General features: G+C 44.2%; 1 protein-coding gene across 3 annotated transcripts in view; it reads left to right on the top strand.

Moving 5' to 3' along the window:
* Arhgef28 (Rho guanine nucleotide exchange factor 28) overlaps window positions 1-23,003 on the top strand; it is a 293,656-nt gene that overhangs the window by 232,448 nt on the left and 38,205 nt on the right. For 2 of the 3 annotated variants that reach the window (XM_057789426.1, XM_057789427.1), the window contains exons 23-33: window positions 2,300-2,422; window positions 3,658-3,775; window positions 6,151-6,405; window positions 8,032-8,108; window positions 11,166-11,344; window positions 12,319-12,410; window positions 13,524-13,706; window positions 15,688-15,819; window positions 18,939-19,039; window positions 21,723-21,761; window positions 21,860-21,907. In XM_057789426.1, the coding sequence (XP_057645409.1) occupies window positions 2,300-2,422; window positions 3,658-3,775; window positions 6,151-6,405; window positions 8,032-8,108; window positions 11,166-11,344; window positions 12,319-12,410; window positions 13,524-13,706; window positions 15,688-15,819; window positions 18,939-19,039; window positions 21,723-21,761; window positions 21,860-21,907 (1,347 nt within the window). The remainder of the gene's footprint in view (window positions 1-2,299; window positions 2,423-3,657; window positions 3,776-6,150; window positions 6,406-8,031; window positions 8,109-11,165; window positions 11,345-12,318; window positions 12,411-13,523; window positions 13,707-15,687; window positions 15,820-18,938; window positions 19,040-21,722; window positions 21,762-21,859; window positions 21,908-23,003) is intronic. The other variant, XM_057789428.1, reaches the window with a different exon arrangement.

The following is a 23,003-nucleotide window of genomic DNA, read 5'->3' on the forward strand; positions in this document are numbered from 1 at the left end:
TTGTTGCTAGGGCACAAACCAATCGTTTTTGTTGTGATTGTTGTTTTAACTTCAGGGACATTAGGCTTACCTGAAAGTTGTTGAAAATGAAGCTCAGCCTCAGCGTTCTGTCTCTGGTGGTTACCATAGGAGCGGTCTAAGATCTGAGATTTGCTACGTAAAACTTTAATTGTTTGCATTTTCCCTCCTCCAGCTATAACATCTTCCCAAGCTATCACACTACAGTCAGGACACTGACATCTACACTATGAAGACAATGTTCTTCACACACCACAGTCAGGACACTGACATCTACACTATGAAGACAATGTTCTTCACACACCACAATCAGGACAGTGATGTCCACACTATGAAGACAATGTTCTTCACACACCACAATCAGGACAGTGATGTCCACACTATGAAGACAATGTTCTTCACATACCACAGCCAGGACACTGACGTCCCCACTGTCAAGACAATGTTCTTATCACACCACAGTCAGGACACTGACGTCCCCACTGTCAAGACAATGTTCTTATCACACCACAGTCAGGACACTGACGTCCCCACTGTCAAGACAATGTTCTTATCACACCACAGTCAGGACACTGACGTCCCCACTGTCAAGACAATGTTCTTATCACACCACAGTCAGGACACTGACACCCACACTGTCAAGACAATGTTCTTATCACAAGCTTTTCCCATTTACATTCCATACACCTGCCTCCCTCTTACCCTTGCTCCCACCTCCTCTCTGAGTCCAGGAAACTCTGTATTTCTGTCATTTTCAACAGCGTTGTGTAAATGGAATGATGTAGTGTGTAGTCTTAGGGAAATGGCCCAGTTCTTTCCATCACATCAGCGGTTATCTATGTAACTTCTCCTCCTCTTCCTCCTCCTCCTCCTCCTTTTCAAATTCAGGTTTTGACTTTGTCAGAATAAATCCCTAAAAATGCAATTTCTGGATTTCCTGGTTGGTTTTCTATGAGTTTTGGAAGGGTGGGGTTCTTTAAGTTTTATTTTTTTATGTCTCTCCTCTCCTATCTTTATATATCCATTGAAAGGCCATTCTTCCCCCATTGGAACTGGCTTTGAACCTTTGCCAAAAAGTATCTTGTGCATGCTGGGTTTCTGTTCTGTTCCGCTGGGTGTGTCTGCATCTTTCCATTCCAGTTTGGAAATAGGAGCTGTGGAATAATCTAGAAAATTGAGCACTGGCGTCTCCCTGCTGTACTGAGAATATTTTAGATGTTTTCTTTTATTTTATTTCCTGTATACTGAAGAATAATTTTGCATATATTTATAAAAAGATAGCTATGATTTGGGTTAAATCTGCATTATCTATGGGAAGAATTAACACCTTTATTATTCTGATTCTTCCATTCTTTGAAGTTTGTAAAGCTCTCTGTTCATTTAGATTGCAAAAACTTTTTAAATAATATATGTACATGGATGTTTTGCCTACATATACATCTGTGAATTACTTAAGGTCAGAAGAGGGCATCCGATCCCCGGGAACTGAAGTTACAGAAAGGTGTGAGTTTCCGCGTGTGTGCTGGGAAGCAAACATCTTTTATAAAAGCAGCAAGTGCGCTAAACTACTAAGCTGTACTATGTGTTGTTAGCTCTGTTTTAACCATGTGGCTTAAGGATCATCTCTTCAGACATATTTTCATCGACACAGATAAAACTGAGCAAAAGAGAAAAGGCCAAAGATGATGGAATGCATCTTAAAGACTTTTCTGAGGAGGCTTTTTGTCACAATGACCTTCCTTGTGGATGCGATCGTATAGAGCTGTTGTGGTCTTAAACCACAGCCAAATGAGGCAGCCAACCCTCCCAACTCTGCCTGTGTCTCTGGAGTGTATGAAGATCTCTCCACAGGTCAGGGTGATGGAAACATTCAGTCCACACCTTTCCTTTTCCCCTCTGTTAATAAATTAGCATTTCGGTTGTTCTCCATCTCTGATCATGGCTAACGATCACCTGCCTGTGATCTGCTCATGATGTCAGACATCCCGTGTGAAAGTGGTACTACTACAGTTTTAATAATTAAGTTGCATAAAAGTGAAGCAAACATTAAATCACAGGTTTTATTTAATTGGCTGTTTGATAATTTGCTCAGTAAAATATGATGCTGCTATGTTGGCCCTTGCTACTTTGTTTCCTTTTATTTTAATTTAAGAAATGCCTGGGGGAAGGGAAGTGATTGTACTTGGGAAATTTGTGATGTTTGGAAATACACAAAAACTTCATGTTCTTTCCTCTGTGCACGTAATGAGGTATTTCTAAACCGTCTTGGAAATGTGCTCAGTTTTCAGAAGAAAATGCAAGTAAAATGAAGAAGATCTACGGAGAATTCTGCAGCCATCACAAAGAAGCCGTGAGCCTCTTTAAGGAGCTCCAGCAGAACAAAAAGTTTCAGAACTTTATTAAGGCAAGTGCTGCTCAGCTCAGTCGCAGAGTGGGAGGCCACCGTGGGGTATTGTGCATGTTTGTGTTTTAATCATCTAAACAAGTTTCATATCGGCTCCATTTCTCAGGGGGAAGGAGAAGGAAGTAATGGGTTTATGGCAAAGATGGAAAGTCTAGAGAGTAGTAAGATATTCCTCCCAAAGCATTCTGTCTGCTGTCTGTATCTGTAACGTCAAACTCCCCAAGCCTGTGAGAATACTGGCAGGGTTCTGGGAAGTGGTTTAATACCTGGGCAAGTCGTATGTCAGAAAAATCAAAGCAAAAGCAAATAGAGAATCTGTTTATCCCATGGATTTGCTTCAGAGTGGATTAATATGAACCAAATCCATGACATTATATAATTTCATCTATGTCTTTCTGAACATTTTTAAAGCATCGTGGTAACATTATCACTTAAATTATCAGTTGTTTTCTGATATCTTCAATTTTCATTGTTCATCTTTTGAAATTGAAATTGCGTTGGTCAGCTGGGACCTGGTCAAGGTTCATTGTTGTATACGGCAGTTTTCTGTCTCTTCTTTTTTGGTTTTTCGAGACAGGGTTTCTCTGCGTAACCTTGGCTGCCCTGGAACTTGCTCTGCAGACCAGGCTGGCCTCGAACTCACAGAGATCCGCCTGCCTCTGCTTCCTGGGATTAGAGATGTATGTCACTATTGCCTGGCTTGCAGTTATGTCTCTTAAATCTCCTTGACCTTGAATTGTCTTCCCCGCTTTTTCCCTACTTTTCACATTTATTTATGGAAGAAATTTGCCCAAGATTCTGGGTCCTACGTTTTTGGATTGTCATTCTATGAGTTCTACCAGATTCTCCTCTGGTTTTCTTTCTCACAAATGTGTTTGCGAGACTTAAATGTTTAGGAAAAGGATTGCCCTGTGACAAGAGACTTCAGGTGCCACAGTGCATAATAGCAAAGATGGAGGAAGGTATGTTAGAAAAGCAAATAGTGTGCATGCACATGTTCGTGATTGTTCAGAACCTTTGCTGATGCTGGTTCGCTCATTTGGGGGTTAGAGTGCATCAGTGTGAGCTGAAACTCTCCACACCCTGGACTCTGGCGGTCAACAACAAAAGTACGAACGGCAATGACAATGTATGCATTTTAACTGATGGTGGCAGTGAAGGATGGACAAAGTATACAGTTGTAGATTTTGAATTGTCAATAATTGGTGTATATAAAAATGTCTATACTTTTCAAGATCCGAAACAGCAACCTTTTGGCTCGCCGCCGAGGAATCCCAGAGTGCATCCTGCTTGTCACCCAGCGCATCACAAAGTACCCGGTGCTGGTGGAGAGGATCCTGCAGTACACAAAGGGTGAGAGATGACTTCTGGGATGCTTTTGTCTCTCCCAGTGCCTTTTGGCCTTCATGATGCTCTCATTGTGAGAAGGCTTCTAAAGCCTTTGAATTGGAATTCATTTTGAGAAATTACTTTTTTTAAAAAATTACATTTATTTTGTGTGTGGGGGGGGAAGAGACTAGATATGCTTATGCACAAACACACACACACACACACACACAATAAATGTAATGTGTGATGGTCAGAGGAAAACTTGTAAAAGTTGGTTGTCTCTATCACTTATGGTTCTTTATGGTTGGATGCGAGAGAATATGACAGTAGTCTATAGAGAAAGCGCCATCGATTTGTTCTCAGCAAAAGAATGAAAACAAAATGGAGGCCTTTGAGTTTGCATCGTGTGAATTCTCTTAACTCCTTACAACACCCCAGCGACAAAACTTGTCCAGTAGTGTTAGTCAGCGCACCGTACTCCATCCAGGCTTCATCCCGTGCCAAGTTCTCAGTAGGCAGAGTAGATGGCACCCGTGGGCTGCCCCACTTACAGTGCAAGCTGTAACTGTGAGTTCTGCCTCTGGACAGAGTCAGCATGGTGGCACAGAGGCCTCCTCCTCCTGGCAGGTGCTGTCAAAGGTTACTCCTGGAGCCTCTGGCCTGTGATTCACTTGACCATTGTGGCCCCGTGGTCCTCAACCTCACTAGCTGTCCCTTCACAAGGGAGTGCGTTTGTGTGCAGATGGGGAGTTGGTAGGTGTGAGTGGAGCTTGGTGGGGCAGGGTGGGGGCATTTGTAAAGGCTCCCAGAAGATTGGTGCTGCACCTTTTGAGTTGCAAGGCATTAGGGGACAGCGGTTTGCCAGCCTTTGAGCCTTCTCCCGGAATTACTCACCATCACTTGGTAATTCAACCTCACTTTTCTTTCCTTGGCTTTACTAATCTTGAAATAGTTTCCTTAGAAGTAAATCTCCTTTCTGGAGGGGAAAGGCTCTGTCAGGGAGAGAGAAGCCATGAGGTGTGTGTTTTCTTTGGAAGGTAGCGAGAAAGACTCCTCCTTGGAGACACAGGTATCAGGTGTGATCTTTGGATGCTCTGATCATGCTTGCATGAATCTGTGTGCACGCTGAGGAACTGGGATGTGTAGACCTTTGGAGATCTGTTTCCCCTCCTCCTGGCTGATCTTTCTAAACGTGAGTTCCAGCAGCTGGAGGCTCTCAAGAGCCTCCGGTTCTCTGCCAGTTTTCTTTCTTCCCTTTTTCCCCTTCCTCCCCCTCCTTTTAGCTCTTCAGGTCCAGGCACCTGAGCAGATATCAACTAGCTGATCTTTATCATCAAATACAGAAAAGAGCTCAAGTCCCTTTCATCTGAGGTTTCTGGAAGCCATTCCAGGAGCTACTCCAGAGGCCTTCCTTAAGGTGGTCTGGAGGAGAGGCGTGGCCAGTGGTTTAAAGAACAACAGATCAGTCTTGTTCTGTGTAGATAAACCTGGCTGGTTTTCTTGAGGCACAGTACAGTGCCTCAAAATACGTTCATTTCCTTCATAATCAAAAGAAAAGAATAATGGGACTAAATCACTTTAATTAGAATATTAAAATTCTCAATTTCAAGCTAATATAACCCAGAAGGCAAATGAGTCTGGGGTATTTAAATCACCCTGCGGCTCCATTTCAGAGGACAGAAGCTTGACCCCAAGGCTGGGTTCAGTCCTTAGAAATGCAGTGAAGGGTTTTCTTGCTTTCCTGTTTCTAGGACAGGAGGAGTGCCCAGGCCAGTCCATGGTCCCTGCTTAGATTATATTGGATCCATTTTGTTGCCATGACAAAATAACCTGATGAGAAGCAGCTTCAGGAAGGGGCTGTTTGTCTCTCAGTTTGAGGGGACACCATCTGTCATGATAGCGAAAGGCATGGCGGTCGGTCGCGGTGTGAGGTAGCGGGCCACACTGTATCTGCATCTGGGAAGCTGAGATACATGAGTGTTCGCGCTGGATTTGTCTCACCCTTTTTGTTCAGTCTGGGTCCCCAGGCCATGCAAAGAAGGTGGGACCCTCCTAAATGAAGTGTCCCTGGGAACTCTCCCAGAAATGCCCTGCAGCTTGCTTCCTAGGTAGTTCTAAATCTAGTCCCATAGACAATGAGTGTGAACTATGGCTCTGCTGCAGAGGCAGGCTTATCCCTGGAAGCCAGACATCTCACTGCCAGCTAATACAAATGCAAAGCTTTTATAGCAAGTGTTGTATTGCTTCTTTTTGGTGGCTCAGAGAGATATTTTAATGTTTGAATTTAATCCAACGTCTTTCTTAGGGAATCTTTGTTATATTTAAACACTTAAGACAAAAAATAGCCTCTCTTAGTATTCTGGATTATTATCATTTTCTTTCTTTTCTCCCTCATGCAGAGAGGACTGAAGAACACAAAGACCTATGCAAAGCTCTTGGCTTAATTAAGGACATGATAGCAGCTGTGGATCTAAAAGTCAGTGAATATGAGAAGAACCAAAAGTGGCTGGAGATCCTAAATAAAATTGAAAACAAAACGTACACCAAGCTCAAAAATGGGCACGTGTTTAGAAAGCAGGCCCTGATGACTAAGGAAAGGGCCCTCTTGCATGACGGGCTCGTCTACTGGAAAACTGCCACAGGCCGTTTCAAAGGTACCGTGGTTCCATCAGTCCAATCTCTCCTCCCTTTGTACATATCACTCATTCAACAGAGGACAGATGTTCGAAAGCAAAATAGCTCTGACTTGCAGGTACACCTCCAGAAGCCCCGGACTGTTGTAAGTTGAGACATCTTCAAGTTGTGATGTTCAGCAGGTAAATGTGACTGGGGGGATGCACATGCTTGACTGGAGCTTGCTGTCCTGAGCAGAATCCTTCCCCTGTATTTTCATGAGTATGAAAGCCTGTGATGTGTGACATCAAAGGAGTCGAGAGTTCTGAACATCGTTGGCACAGAAATACTCTGCTAAATGTGGTGTGTTAAAAGCAAGACCAGCCCACACCTACACAGCGAGGATCTGCCGTGTGCCAAGACAACCTGGGGCTTCCAGACCGTGGAGGGTGAAATGAGAAAAGCCTAAATATCTCCTTGGTTATTCAGTAATATGACACATCTACCTGCATACTGGCCCTGCGATAAGCTCTTTCTCAGTGGTTCAATTTGTTGACAGGCTTAAATTTGACTCTGTTAGTCTGCTGAGGGTCCAGGGCTATTTATTGGTGTTCTCAAGGGCTTGCGCTATAGCTAGCACCTTGCCGTCATGTGCTTTCTTATATCTCTGAGACATGAAAAATTGACGGTCCCTCAGGTCTCCTACCAGAGAGTCTGGTATTATTGGTCCAGACCTGAAGACCAAGCTTAAAGGCTTGCCTGTTCAGCCTCCTTTATAGCCTCTGAGGACCTTGTGTCTCCTTCATCTTAATTACATCCTTAGGCAAGGGGGACAATAAGGATTTATTCTATTATAGTCACTTGAAGGTCATTGCCCACCGGAGGATGAGCAGGCTTGGATGGGAATTCAAGCAAAGGTATTCGCAGATGAGTAGCTTGCGATGATGTCTTGAAGAACTACTAATTGCCATCCACGTGATGCTGTTTCTCTGCCCACTAAATAGCATCATCTGTTTCGACTAGACTATGCGGTGGTTACAGGAAGGGGGAACGGTTCTTGTGAAGATTCCAAGGGACGTAGAGAAATAAACTCTACGCAGCCCATATGGAGCAGGTGTCCCTCCATCACTTGCTGTGGAAGCTGTTCCCTTACAGCTTTTTAATTAGCTACATTTCCCCTAAAGACAAGGGCGTGCTCTATTCTCTTAGGCCCTTCTTTCATGATGGGTGGGGGGGGTGGCGGTGTGCATTGACATAAGGTCTTGTTATGTAACTCAGGCTGGCCTCAAACTTGTAATCCTCCAGCCTCAGCCTCCTAAGTACTGGGATTGCAAGAGTATGCTATCTCATCATCTCAGAGCCTTATTTTATATAGTATTTTTTCTTTCATTTTGAAAACTGTGCTGTGTTCTTAAACATTTCCTAGAGAGTTATTCTTGCTACAGTCCTATAGTTTATTGGAAGTGCTGCATAGAAATATGTCCACTTAAACAACTCCCTGTGCATTTTAACTGTGATAAATATAGCAAGAGGTTTCTAAATACAAGTTGCCTAGAAAAGTCTTCCATTTTTGTTAAACAGATTTAAATGTCAAGCATAAAATAGCTAGTAAAGTCATCTAGGCTGTGGTTCCCTTCATTAATACTATCATGGTTTTGTCTTTGAAGATATCCTAGCTCTGCTTCTAACTGATGTGCTGCTCTTCCTACAAGAAAAAGACCAGAAATACATCTTTGCAGCTGTTGTAAGTATATGACCACACAATGCACATTTTCACAAGTTGGTGTTGCCTGAAGTTCCTAATAAAATAAAAAGGTAGCTTGGCAAGACTATGTCTGCACTGTATCCCACTGCTATAACAGATTTCATAACTGGTTCAGCAGGCAGTTTAATCAGTCGTGAAAATATTGAACTATTTTAGCATTGATGGTGAATGAACACTGCCCCCAGGGCTTTAAGAACCTCCCTACTGTCTGGCTTTCGAGATCTTTACTGTGGTCTCCATCCTCATCCCATCTCCCGTGCTTAACTCTGGCAACTGAGTATCAGTGCTGAGCCTGGGTCATTTCCAGCATCCTGTTCTTTCTTTCTGCTGGATGGTCCTTTTGCTGTGCCACTTGCCAACCTCATCTGTCACCTGCTGTGACAATGTCCCTTCTGTCAAACAAGAGGACAGGGAGATTTCTAAAGGAGAGTATTTTTTTCATGTCTCGCGGTGCTGGGAATTGAGCCCAGGACCTTTTGCATGCTAGACAAATGTGCTGCTACTGAGTGACTGTGTCAAGCTCAAAGAAGAACCTCCTTCCTGTCATAGTGGCTTCTAATGACTACAGTCACTCATGTGTCCCTTCCCTTTGTGGTAAGTAGATCACTCTCATTATAGCACAAAAGTAGGCTTTAGTATATTCTATAAGTTCAACTTTAAAATATGAAGCAAGTTTAAGGTCTTTTTGCCCCAGTAGGATCTCTAGCTGATAGAACCAGCTCCAGTGGAGATGGGGTAGCAGTTGGACGGGAGACAGATAGCCTCTTCTTTCCCTCTTCCCTTATATCAGAGGCCTTCCATTGCAGATAGCTGTAGAGACTGGGCAGGAATGTCAATGAGTGAAGTCAACAGAGAGCGTGATGAGGAAAGTGGGGACTGTCCTCAGCTAGTGAGCACATGTCCAGGGTCAAGGCGAGTCATGCTTCCTGAGCTGTAGCTGCTGTTTATAAATTAAATGAGAATTTGGTCCAGGTTAGCCAGTCTTCTGTTTCTACCATGCACTCCCAACTCTAGAGTATTTTTTAAGGGTGACAGGTCCTACTCACAAATGTTGTTAACTTTAAAAAATACCTTTAACATTCAAAGGCACAACAAAACATTCTTGTGGACTGTATTGGGTCTTTGCATAATCAGTATATAACATCTGTCTCCAAAGCTGATGTGTTGGCTTCATTGTTGGGGATGTTGAATCTTGTTTTTCACTAGTGTTTGTGTAGTTCATATGAATAATGACAAGCACGCCCTTGATGCCTTCTGGTTGGTTGGGATTTAATTAATGCTCCTTTCTACCCGTTATTTATTCTTCACTTTGGAAAGATCTTGCCACCATCCCCCTTTCTCTGGAACACTGAACAACTAATAATTTTCCATCCTTTCACAACAAGCAGCTCAAACTCAGCTTACATTTTTACATACAGAAATAGGAAGCTGAAATATAGATCTCTAATACTAAAAGAGATCTTAATCATGTTTAGGGGACCCCTCTCATTACAGAGAGAATTCAAAATCGACTTTACTGATTTACTTTCCTTTTCCAGAGGCCAAGCACGAAACTGGGTAGACCAGCAGTCTGTTCCATCATGATCTATTTTTTTTTCCTCACACTGCTCCGAAAAACATGAAAAACACTGCAGAGATGCCTTGGCCAATAACTCTAGATGTGGCATAGCTATGCAATACTGGGAAGGCAGACAAGCCAGCAACAAGAAATCAGAAGTAGAGAATATAGAATCCAAACTCTGGATAAAACCCAGTCCACAAGGAAAGAAACAAAACTACATGCTTCAGCTAGCTCTGTAAACAGTGGTGGGAGCCACAGACCAAAGCAGATTTCATATCCCACATCTGTCTCATCCTGCAGACATTCTTTTGGCCCTTCTTTTAATCTGGCTTTTGAGCCAGGTGTGGGGCTATTGAGGTCTCATCTGTGAAGCTCCAGGGCATAGCATGGAGGCACTGAAAGACCGCAGTAAATGTTGGCAGAAGTTATTTCATTATACCTTGGACACCAACTCTTAGACTTTCTTCCAATTTCCCTCAGATGGAATTACATTAAATTCAGTTCTGCAGACATTGATTGCATGACTATACTATGCAAGGCTATGAGTCTGGCGTATGAAGATGATTTAGGTCCAGTTCTGCTCACCCAGTGTTCATCTGGTTGGTGAGGAAGAGCTACTTACAGGTAGAGCTGCAGCAGTTCTGGGGCTGAGACCTGTGAGGCTGGAGCATAAGGGATTGGTGATGTCTAGGGACTCTCAGGTTGTGTCTGCCCATTTCTACATTGTATTTGATGACTTAGCTCCCTAGTTCCTAGGGTTCTGTTTCCATCACTGTCTTGCAATTATTTCTGATTCCAATGGGCTCTAACTTCTCATCCTTCACAATCTGATTGTAATGTCAGAGATACCTTTTTACATTTTCTTCTTTGACCACAGTTGATCATATTTTTCTTCACCATCTGATCTCTTTAAAGTTGCCCTTTTAAACTACCAATCTTAAAAAAAAATTATTTATTTTTTTAGAATCTGTTTGTCTCTCTGTGTGGGTGTGCGTATGTGAGTGCAGAGGCCAGAGGAAGCACCATTTTCCCTGGAGCTGGAGTTACAGGTGGCTTTGAGCCACTCAGTGTGGGTGCTGGGAATCAAACTCAGGTCCTCTGCAAAAAGCAGTATTTACTTTCACCCATTGAGCCATCTTTCCTGCTCCAAACTGACAGTCTTAAGGACAGTTATTCCCCTAAGTCCTCATTTTCCATCTGCTTTGGGGTTTAGCAAGAAATGTCCCCCACAAGCTCCTGTGTTGAATGTCATGTTTCCAGCTGATGATGCCAAACACTGTCCTAGCCACGGGAGAGCTAATGTGATCTCCTTTCTCCTCTCCTTTGGAGAACTTCTGAACTTCTGATGTCTCTGAAAGGATAACGAGTGGGACGAAGGTTCCCCAGTCCTGTTGCTTTCTGCAACTCCTTTCTCCCACGTGGCTCTCGGTTTAGAGACCCCGCGGTTTCACTTGTGCATTTCCCAACTCTGGCAGGACCAGAAGCCTTCGGTTATTTCACTTCAGAAACTTATTGCTAGAGAAGTCGCTAACGAGGAGCGAGGTATGTTCCTGATCAGCGCGTCATCTGCTGGTCCGGAGATGTACGAAATCCACACCAATTCCAAGGAGGAACGGAACAACTGGATGAGGCGCATCCAGCAGGCCGTGGAAAGGTAACCCGGCTGTCGTTCGTCTTTGGGGTGTCCTTGTTCAGCTGGGGAATGTGTTCTAACCGTGTCTCCCCTGCATGAAAACTTTGCCTCAGCCAGAATTGTCTGCTCCCTGACCTTTGCCCCTGCCTGCTGTAGCATGTCACCTGCAGCTGTGTCCTCTGCACGCCTCTCTGTATGCTGTGCCTTCCCGCTCTACCTGTATGCTTTGCTGTGGCTCCTGCTCACCTGCTTCATGAAGAACTCTTCAGTCCAGGTGGTCTCTGTCTTACCTGAAATGTGTCACATAACAGTCGCTCTCTGAGGCTCTGGTTTGGTGCTTGCCATCTATTGCCCGTAGTTGTTACATTTTACATGTAGGTAGAATGTATCCCCTTAGACTGGAAGCTCCTTGGGGGCAGGGACCCTATCTTCTGTTTCTCCGTGTGCCCGAAGAACCATTCGAATAAATGGCTGGCGAATCTCAATGTTCTCAGTTAATGTATTGATTGTTACTCGGGCAAGAATAGTTTTGATAAACGAGGGACAAGGGTGGGAATTATAATCCCTGTTGGTAATTTAGTTAATTGGATGAACATGGTATTCTGTAAGTTCCTCCCACCTCTGCCACACCTACCCCATATGGAGGCCTGCTGTCTGTCCTGCATCCCTTCCACTCTAGCCCTATTGAGAGGAGTTCCATAATGATACAAACCCCAAATTCTATCATCTTAGCTGCACTGATGATAGTGGTAGCAGGAGGGGGATGGTTGGAATATTTGCATCATCCTACAGAGCTGACTTTGAATCTATGTTGTAACGTGTGCATACCCAAGAAAACCGATCTTTTGAAAAGAGGGAACAATGAATTCTCTTCATTCTGATTTTTTTTTTTTGCCTGTGTGGTTAGCTCCCTTGCCAAGTTCACATGTTTTCCTAATAAGCTTAGAGCTCCTTGGAACTAGTTTCAGTGATGCCTTGACTGTTGTCTTTTAAAGTTGTCCAGAAGAAGAAGGAGGAAGGACAAGTGAGTCTGATGAAGAGAGGCGGAAAGCTGAGGCCAGAGTGGCCAAAATCCAGCAATGCCAAGGTACGAAGTGTGCAGCCCTGGCTCCCGGGTCCTGTGCTCTTGAGTGGTGGTGATCACTGGGATTAATTGTGAGCATCTGAAGTTCACACTGCCCACCCTCCACCTTTGAAAACCACCAGTCCATAGATAAGGAAAAGTGACCAAGATACTCATGGAAATACACATAACCCATAATGAACGTTACTTGTGGGTCATGTGGTGCTGGTGAGCACTGGAGTTGCTGCCAGGTGCAACTTCTGTGAGTAGACAAGCTCAGCAGGAGGTCATCGAGTGCCCTGCGAAGCCAAGAAATACGTTATCTCACTAATTCTCAACTCCAGGCCCGACGTTAGAGTCACTTAGGGAGGTCACTAAAAAATTTGCTGTCTGGCTGGGTGGTGGTGGTGCACACTTTTAATCTCAGCACTAGGGAGGCCGAGACAGGCGAATGTCTGTGGATTTGAGGCCAGCTTGGTCTGCAAAGCGAGTTCCAGCACAGCCAGGGCTGTTATACAGAGAAACCCTGTCTCAACAAACAAACAAACAAATTTGCTGTCTTCTCCTCAACTCTCTTAAGCAACTGAAGCAGGGACTCTCTGGATTTGATGCTAGTTAAGGTCTCTGTGTTCTAAGACTCCAGTAACACACTGAAGTCAGGGAAAACTGATGTGTGCAAAGATGGTGTTTAGAAGCAGAACCATAAACTGGCTTTGGCTCTGGCTAAGACTGACACCGACGACTGAGGCTTCCCAACCCTGCACTGTTCACCCTGGGAGCCTTCACTTGTTGAAGAGAGGGCTGCCTCAGTTCACTTTGCAGAGCTGGGGATTCAGTCTTAGTAGAAAGATGTCCCCATAAACAAAGAATAGCTTTGCGAGCTTGTCTGGAATTCGGAGAATGAGAGATGACATTTATACATTTATTTATCTCATGCAGTGAATGATGGGAGAGATGTGAAGTCACTTGCAGGAGGTAACAGTCACTAAGTGAAGGCATCTGAATTTGAATCTGGGTCTCTCCCATTGGGTCCGACTGCTTGCCAAATTGTGGTGTCTTCTTCCCCAACTTGATTTTTTTGTATTAGTTCTGTAGCCATGCTCATGATAATCTCTTACGATGAATTTTATTCCCCAGAAATACTCAGTAACCAAGACCAGCAAATTTGCACGTATTTGGAAGAAAAACTGCATATCTACGCTGAACTTGGGGAGCTCAGTGGCTTTGAGGACGTCCACCTAGAACCTCACCTGCTCATCAAGCCTGACCCCGGAGAGCCTCCCCAGGCAGCCTCCCTGCTGGCAGCAGCCCTGAAGGAAGGCAAGTTGCTCTGGGAATGGATTGGTTTGACAGACTCAGAACATCACACATGACGGCCTTGGTGCTGAGGGTACAACAGGATGAAACAGAATACTTATTCTCATGGAACCTATGCTCCAGAAATTTCAAAGTATAAAGAAATTTGTATGTCAGATTATGGAGTGCTATGATGAAAAATGAGCAGAATAAAGAAGTGGGGAATTGCAGAGTTACAGAGAGAAGGCGAATCTACTCATATTGGGTGTCCAGGAACAGAATAGTAGACAGATTTGGGGCATGTTTGGGAAATAAAGCAAAGGATGCTGATGGGCACCCATGATGCCCCTCTCACAGGACAAAGCCTTAATGAACCAAATCACTTGCTCTTATACTTAGCCAGTGGCTTCTACTTTCTTCTCTCTGTCAGATCTTCCCTAACGAGAGCTGGGAAGACCACTGGCTTTTGTTCTTTTGGCTTAGCACATGATGAAGGAACTTGGACACACTCATGGGCCCTGCTGCTCAGGGGAACCCACAGCAGTGGAGGCATGCTGTAGGCTATGTAGACTGAAGATGAGAATGCATCCTGGGTCACTGATCTGTTGACTGCAGCTGAACAGGGCTTCTCATCAGGGTGAGGACATCATTGTCTCGAGAACGACAGTTGAGTGCACACATTGAGAAGCCCCTTTGCTCTGCTAGGCTGCTATTTTCCTTCCATGCTCTTCTTGAATCCCGTCCACCCTCCCAGGTCTGCTCAGTTTCCACCCCTTTTTAGGAACTTCTCCCCAGACCCACTGGGGACTGTTGCTCTCCTGCGCCTCTGTGTGGCCAGAGCCGCAAGAGTCTCCTACCCCTCTCAAATTCTCCCAGGTTAGTTATCAAACGAGTGTAGCACCAGGACGGTAGATGCTCGGTGTGTAGTTTTCTCACCTGAATGTGGTCAAAATGTGGTGAGAATGTTTGAGAAATAAGTACAAGTTCCTCGAAATAGTTCCACATGCTAGCTGAGACTCCTTTATGCGCGTAAACGTGTTTCCCTTTTCGGTGTGGTAGTTCCCAAGAGGACTAGAGCACAGATGGGAATGTGTGTTATTAAAAGCAGGTTTGAAGAAACACTCTTTTGAGGAATAGCTAATATTTCTTAGAAACAGCATAAAAAATCCTAATACCTGATATTGTATACATTATTAATTGTATTACGAGTTTTCAGCATACTAATTTACTGAAACTTTCACCTGAGGTATTTTATATAATGTATTTTTAAAACCGTGTTAAATTCTCTATGCAAAAGGGTGCCGTTGTCAATTGGTATAGACTACAGGGTTGTATAATTTTTCCGTAAGAGGCCAGCTGTGTTTTAGTCTTTGTAGGTCACACCCTGTTTGGGATATGTTTGTGTATGTTTATGTGCATGTGCATATATAACCTTTAGTGCTATGAAAGCAGACTGGGGACATAATATAGTTGGTGCAATTCTTGCTGAACATGTTTGAAGCCCTGGGTTCAGTTATTGCATCATAAAACCAGTCATGGTGCACATGCCTGAAATCCCAGGACCTGAGAGGTAAAGGCCGGAGGGCAAGAGTTCAAAGTTAGCCTCAGCTGCATAGGTGTTTGAGAGCAGCCTGGACTCCTATTTCGGGGGGAGGGGGACTCAAAAAACAAAAACAGAAAAGTAAAACCAAGCCACAGTTCTCAGCCTACATGACAAGTGTTGCAGGCCAAATATGATTTATCAGCCTTTTATCAACCATAACCTCTAGCCATTGTGATGCAGCAAATTGTCATCTACAAAATTTGTGCTCAAGAGCCAGGTGACAGAGTTACAATCAAATTAATTGACTCACAAAATGATCACAAGTAAATTTACAGTTTTGCGTTGAGCATTCTTTGTGGTGATCTGGGCACACGCGGGCCACCTGGTGCAGCTTGGCCACACCTGGAAGACTAAGCCGCCTCTCTCTAGAGCTGTTGTTTAAATCTACTTTTGTTTTCTTAGCTGAGAGTCTGCAAGTTGCTGTGAAGGCTTCCAAGATGGGCGACGGAAGCCAGTCACCTGAGGAAGGCTCCGGAGGAGCTGCCCTGACTGATGCGCTCAGTTCACAGGCTGTACCGGCGTCGCCAACTGCTTGTAAGTGACAGTGAAGGCCTTGGCAGTGAGCCTGAGCACAGCCCGATGACACACAGCAGTCACATAAAATGAAAACAGTAACTGCTTGATTTCAAGGGAGCTTCATGTATTTTTTTTGTAATTAGGGGAAAACAAAAACCTTGAGAATAATCATGCTGGCCATAAATAGGTATCATGTGACTATTAATGACACTCGTATTCCAAGCACAGAGTCTTATGTTGGTGGGGTATACTTTCTGTCCCCAGCTAAGCATTGCACTGTCCCCAGATCACACCTCCATTTTCATGACTTCTTGGATGGATTTTTGAAAGGACTTTTAAACCTTTTTAAAGGGTCTCTGCAATCCTCTAAGGAAACAAGTTTTCAGGCATAATATTATGGGCATCGGCTAAGCAATCAGGAAACTAGAAAGCACCCCCCACCTCCTACCCACCCAATGATACACAGACCCACGTGTGAAATGTAAGGTTTGGCGGTATAATTATAGGCACAATTGCCAAACAATTCTTCTTGCGGTTTTGTGGTACCTGGCTTATTGACCCCAATGCCTCGAACATGCTAGGTGAGAATCTCCTACTGAGCCACTCGCCCAGCCCTCTCGAGATCCTTCTTTGGGTTGAAATATTCCATGTTTTGAGCAGCTGAGGCTGGTCTCAGAGTTGTGATCCTCCTGCCTCAGGAGTGTTGAACTGGCAGGTGGGCACCATCGTATTTAGTGGTCAATCTGTTTCAGAGTGAAGAGGTAGAGGATGAGTTTAGCCATGTCTCAGAAGCCAGCCATGCTGTTTTATGTGTGGTTTTAAGCTAAATACTGAACTCCATATAGAACTCTAAAATAAGAACACAAAGAGTATATTTTTCCATCAGGTAAAGATGGTAAAAGCTTCACTCTAAAAGAAATTATATGCAGATAACATGTCTGTAATAGTTACTTTTTTTTTTTTTTGAAAAAATCCCACGTGGCTCTCACATTGGCCTCAAATTTACTATTGTAGTTGAGAATGGCCTTGGGTTCCGGATTCTCCCGAGTGCTACCACGCCCGCTCTATTTTAGAGTTTCTTTAGCAAATCCTTTGGCTCAGTAGAAGTCTATAAGCAGTATACCTGCATCACGTATACATTTCTTGTTGTCATTTTATCACCAGCACCTAAAATTATTTTTCCCCTCTCAAATTCTGCTTTATCTAATCCTGGCTTTCTATTTTCAGAGTGTGCACATATGTTTTACATTTTGAGCGGCTAGATTCATCAGGGGAGCTGTACCGCTCTGAGCGGCTTCCTCTACAAGAGCCTCATTATACCCTTGAGGAAGTCTTCTCTAAAAATACAGAGGGTCTGCCGCTGTCAGCCCCGCCCCAAGGACAGCTGGGAGGCTCCACTACGCCCCTGCAGCTGTTTGGAGCACTAGGCAGCTCCTGCCATCCCTCCAGGCTGGGCAGTGAAGGTTCTCCTCCCTCAGAATCCACAGCTCACTCGGTGTGGGAGCCCTCCAAAAGGACACACATTAGCTAGAGCCAGAGCAGTCTGCCATCAGGTCAGGCAGGGAGGCATGGGGCTAATCCTGTATACCAGAGGCCATGCGTTTTGGGTCTGGATTCAAGCATGGTGCTACGAGGAGTCTGATTTGTTTATAGTTGTTAAGGGTGGACAGTTATTCCTCGTTGAAGGCACAGGACAGAGAGTAGTCTGCAGTGGGCCCTGGGGTGGCTCTTGGTGAAGCAAGCCCATATAAGTCAGAGGTTACAAATCAAGCATCTGTTTTTATTCATCAATATACTTAATCAAGGGGGACGATTATGATCTACTTTGTAGAATGGCGGGGTCCAGCTGAAGCTGAACCTGGGGGCACAGACACTGGTGGAAGTTCCAGTCTTCTACCTCTAGGGGGCTCCATATCTGCTTCCTCCTACCTTTGACTGCTAATGTGAGGAAAGGGGGAGAGATAGACTTGTTTGGAAACGACCTGGATGTCTCCTTAGGTCTTAGGAAAAGCTGCTAGACACTGCCCCCCTCCCCCCCCATCATGGCATAAGCATTGATCAGTCTGGACACAATGAATGTGGTTTTCGCTTGATTCATTTGCAGTGGCTTCCACTCAGGCGGGAAACTCTAGTTTAGAAGAGGCCTTTGGAATCGTGGGCAACTGTCATTTTCCAAAGATAATGCAAGTGTTTTTGTCAAACAAAGAGGAAAAGGCATTCCCTTGTTAGCGACACCGTATTTAAAAGAAAAACATTACAAAACTCATGCCCAAATCAGTATTTGGATCAGGGTTCTGATGAGACATTGCTCTATGACGCGTGTGTGTGTGGCCCAGCTTTGATGAGCCTGGTTTGAATCAGCGAGAGGAGAACACAGTCTAAGTTTCACTGAGTTCACACACATTATTATTTCAAATAAATAATGAAATGCTGCCGACTGAGGTTTCATGGGTGAAAGTAAATTTGTGTTTGGTACTCACCATCTCTGGACCGGTTTCTGTGTTTCCCTAGGTTAAATGTACAGTATTTACAATGTTAACGCTTTAGTGGGGGCCGTGAGAAAAGCTGGAGCTGACGAGAAACTGGAGCAGGCTCTCAGTTTTAATGACTCTGAAGCCGTAAGGCACTAGCTACCTCCAGCCTTCTTAGAGCAGGACCCCTTTCGCCTCTGCACCTTCCGTCTAGACTTTGGCCACCAGCTGCTGCTCTTGTACTGGCCACGAGGGAGCCTTTTCCGGACCTGGGTCTGCCAAGAGACCTTGCTTTTGTTCCTCCGGGTACCTGTTTTAAATTTCTCCTCTCCGGGGAGGCTTTTTTCCTATTTCATGAAAGTGAGATGTAGACTCACAAACAGCACGTGGACATATCAGCCTAAGGAAGAAGCGCAATTAAAAAGATGGTGACAAAGGATGCTGCTTGGTATTCCTTAGCCTGTAAGCTCCATGAGGGCAGGGACTGCGGGCTTGCTGTGCCCGGCTCTAGCGCCCTCTATAGGAGCACCCAGAATGTATCATCTTGTGATGTTTCTTTCTTTTTTCTTTTTTGAAGTGTGCGTCAGTTGTGTACAGAAGAGCCCAATTGGCTGGCTGATGTTTGATGTTGTCCTTTTTGTTTCTGTCTTAATGGCGTGCTTCCAGCACTAGTCACAGAAGGGACAGAAGGAAGAGGCTGTTGGGATGTGGATCCTGGGCTCCAGGGTGTGGTAACGGACTTGGCGGTCTCTGATGCAGGGGAGAAGGTATTGTTAATTGTTAACCAATTTGTTAGTAACCAGCATCCGTTGCTTTGTATATATAGTAGCCTCAGCTATCAGGCAGTGAGTGGATTGAAAATACTTTTTCTGAATTGTTTCTGATTCTCTATTGAAACTTTCTAATCTATTCTTTAAATGTTCGTGTTCTTTCTATATCATATAGGTGTAAAAAACAACTGAAAAGTTATTAAAAAAAAACAAACAAAAAGCTTGAAAACCCTCATGTGTATGTGTGTGTGCGCTCTCTGACTTCCAGGCTTCCTTTCCGCACTGCAAACCTGTGCTTTTCCTCACTACTTTTGGCAACTCTGTGGCTGAGAGGCGGCCCCGGACCTTGGGATGCTGCACCACCAGATGGCGCCACTGGAGCTGAACTCGTTTCCACTCTGGGAAGGTCTTGCTTCTGTCCTCTGTCAAGACTTTCCACTCCTCTTCACCCATATTCCACCTTCCATTTGCAGACTTTGAATTCGCGTAGCCACGTTCTGCCTGTGGCAAGGTGTTCCCAAACACTGCTCTCTCTCTCTCTCTGAGTCTTGATATCTGTAGACCACAACTCTCTCTGTAGAAATTGCATGTGTACCATTTCTTATTAGCTTCAAGTGTGTGATTGCATAAGCAGGGGAGGAAATAGCACTCCGGTTTGGGGAGGTGGTGAGTCGGTTCAAGAGTTTTTACTTTGTCTAGCACTGGTTTAACGCCACTGCCGGGTACTGATGTGAATCAATGTGAGACTATGGCATGGATGCAACATTTTACTGTTACATGTTTTCCCGATATGTGAGATAGGACAGATTCTGGCTTTCAGAATTCCACAGGCCTGTCTGCTCAGACTTAGTATTCACTTGCAAAGTCCAGAGGCCCGAGTTAACCTAAGAATGCAGAGTTTTACCGTCCTTATTCTGATCATAAACACCGAAACATCTTTGTTTACAATGCTCCTACTTCACGCGATCTTCGCTCTGAAGCCTGCAATATGTAGCCTTCAACTGCTCCCAGGATTTTAGGGAGGCAAAGAAAGTTGGCAGTGGCAGAATAATTCGGCATAGTGAGTGGTTTGGCTCCTATCCACGGCTCAGTCACAGGAGGCTGAGTGAGATGCTGTGTCCAGGTTCCTCTTGCTATGAACCTGGAAGAGCTGACCTTTGATGAAGGCTTTGAAAGAAACTGAGCTATAGAACAGGGCCCCTTGGCTAAAACTCTAAGCAAGTGTATAATGGATGTTTTAGCATTCATTTACTTAATAAGATAAGGTTAAGAAAATTCAGAAAGAATTAAAAATTAGAAATTTTCCTGTGCAGTGATCAACTGTAGTTATGCCGTAGAACCACCAGGCGGCAGATGAACTCCATTAAAAAGATGATCCACAGTTTTGTTTTTTTTTTTTTTTTTTGTCTCATCCCAAGCCCAGTGGTTCTAGCTGTAAGTAACCACCTTAATCCAGTTTAACGTAATCTAACTCGTTTCTACATATTCACTTCTTTATAGAGTATAAAGGTATAAATATTATATTATTTTTACCACAAAAGCGGTGGCTAGACAAAGATGGGCCCATAAGAAAAGCAAGACCCACCCAACTGGAATGCTTATCCCTGGTGTCTTCCACACCGTTGGGCAGAGTTCTGAAGTACTGACACGTCACCTCCCGTCAGGCTTTGTCCTTTCCCTGTTAGAGGGATGGCTTAGCAACATCTTTAACTGGCAGTACGAAGAAAAAGGGATTGGGCTAGCCCATCGCCTGACTAGGCTAAGTGACTCATTTGGCAACAATGAAAGCTACTTGAGGACATCACACGGCTGCCTTTCTTTAGGGCTTAAAATGACATGTGCTCAGACAAACGCAAGCATCCTACAGAAACCGTAGGCGCTCAGAGCTAGGGATACGGATGATTTTCCATTTCATAAAATGTGGAGTTTGTGGTGTTGATTGCTCCAGAGACTCTGGGCACCTTGTAGTCATTTACTTGTTGAGCATACCTCACATGCTAGGTACCATTCTTAGGTTTGCAGATATAATATTGAATACACAGTCTTACTCTGCATTGGTTTACTGATAAGAGAAGACAGACAATAAACAAATGCTTAGTGCCATTAACTAGACGCTGTCAGTATCTACATGCTCCCTAATGTTCAGTGGTATGAAAGAGACAAAATCGGAATAGGCTCCATCCCCAAGGAGAAGATGGCCAACCTTGTGTGGCTGGCTTCCTTCACTGTTTTTGAACCAGACTGGTGATTAATTGAGGTAGGATCTAGAAGACACTAAATGCTCCCCTGGGGCCATCTCTCTGTACCTTGGACATCATGAGTCTCTAACATTGAGATGGAGGCCTTGAGGCCCTGTGATGTTCCATGGCTTCCAGAGAGCCCTGTGTATCAGATTATCCCTGGAGGCGAGCCCAGGGTTCGCTGAATTTCTTCACTGTCATCCGTGCCGTTGGAAGGCATGATTGGCTAAAGTTGTCACGCATCTCTAACTCCGAGTTTGAGTGAGTGAGACCTGCAATGTCAGGGGGCAGTTTAATTCTGCAGGCATTTCTCCCTAGAAGAGACAGTCATGGTAGCTGAGGTAATGGAGGTTAGAGAGGGAAGCTCATATATTATGAGAACGCAGTGGCTTTCAAATGTTGGGCGGCTGTTGATTTTCTCATGTTTTTATGTGTTTTAGGTGGAATATAGAAGTTTCCCAGGTTCTTCACAGTCGGAGGTGAGCTACACATACTTGAACCATATATCATCCTTTCTCAATTTGTAGCTAAGGAAGCTTTTCAAGAATCTGACACATACAATCCTTTTTCCCCCCAGATTATACAAGCGATACAGAATTTAACCCGTCTCCTCTATAGCCTTCAGGTAATGACTCTCCTGCAATCTCCACCTTTTGAATGTGTCTTTCAATGTCCTCTGATGATCCCCAGACCTTAGAAATTAGCACGTCTGAAAGGTGGTAAGCGATCTTAGAAGCGTGCCAAGCCCTGAGGTGTGACTCCGCCCGACGAATGGAGTTCACCTGGTTTTGTATTCAGGAGGCAGCCTAACACCACCACATTTTATCCCCATTCTTCTCCGAAATCGTGAAACGGTTCCTGCCTCTCATTTCCCTGACACAGGGAAATGCTTAGCTGCATGCAGCGCGACTTCACATTTCCTGCTTAAATTCTCACCTGAGCGTGTGGCACTTCCACATGTGGCCTTGGGCCTTGGGGAAGAGCAGTTAAATCATTTGCGCACTCTTTTGTGGTGTAGTTCGCTCATTACTTGATACTTCTTGGGTGTCCTTTCTGCGCTGGGCACCATGCAAAAGGATAAGCTCACAAAAGCAAAGGGGGCCCTGAGCCTCCTGCTGACAGCTGGTTATCTTTTAAGGAAGGCACAAAAATCACCCTTGCATTGTGCATTAGAGGACTGGGAAATCCATCCCTCAGGTGATGCTCACTAAAGAGGCCATCAGTGCACCCAAAGTGCTTTGTGTGATGATTAGAAATTTTTAAGGCTACCAAGGCTATAGTTATAGAGTAGAAATTTTTGAGAATAAAAAAAAAATCAAATAAAATGTCCTGTGGCTCTAAAGAGAGAATTGGTATTGCCATGCTAATTAAAAAAAAAAAACTAAAAAGACATTGGTTCCCATGTTGTGGGTACCCCTGAAGAATTTAGATTGCTTCTTGTTACTCGTTGGTAATACACATCTTTCCATGGCAGCAATTTTTCTGCAGCACGATTGTTAATGTATGTATAGTATTTGGGCTTATAGAATTTATTCAGTTCCAATTATTTATATTTAATAGTACAAGATGTCAATATCCTCATATTCAAATATCTTTAGCCATATTTAAATGTCTCTTTAGGCTAAGTTACTATAGATACCATTTTGCAATTTTGTTCAACTGCCAGAATTAATCAATCATATTTTTTGTTTTTTTCTCTCTCGCTTTCCTTCCTTCCCCTC

The sequence above is a fragment of the Chionomys nivalis genome, chromosome 15 (genome assembly GCF_950005125.1).
Source record: "Chionomys nivalis chromosome 15, mChiNiv1.1, whole genome shotgun sequence".
NCBI classification, from domain to species: Eukaryota; Metazoa; Chordata; class Mammalia; order Rodentia; family Cricetidae; genus Chionomys; species Chionomys nivalis.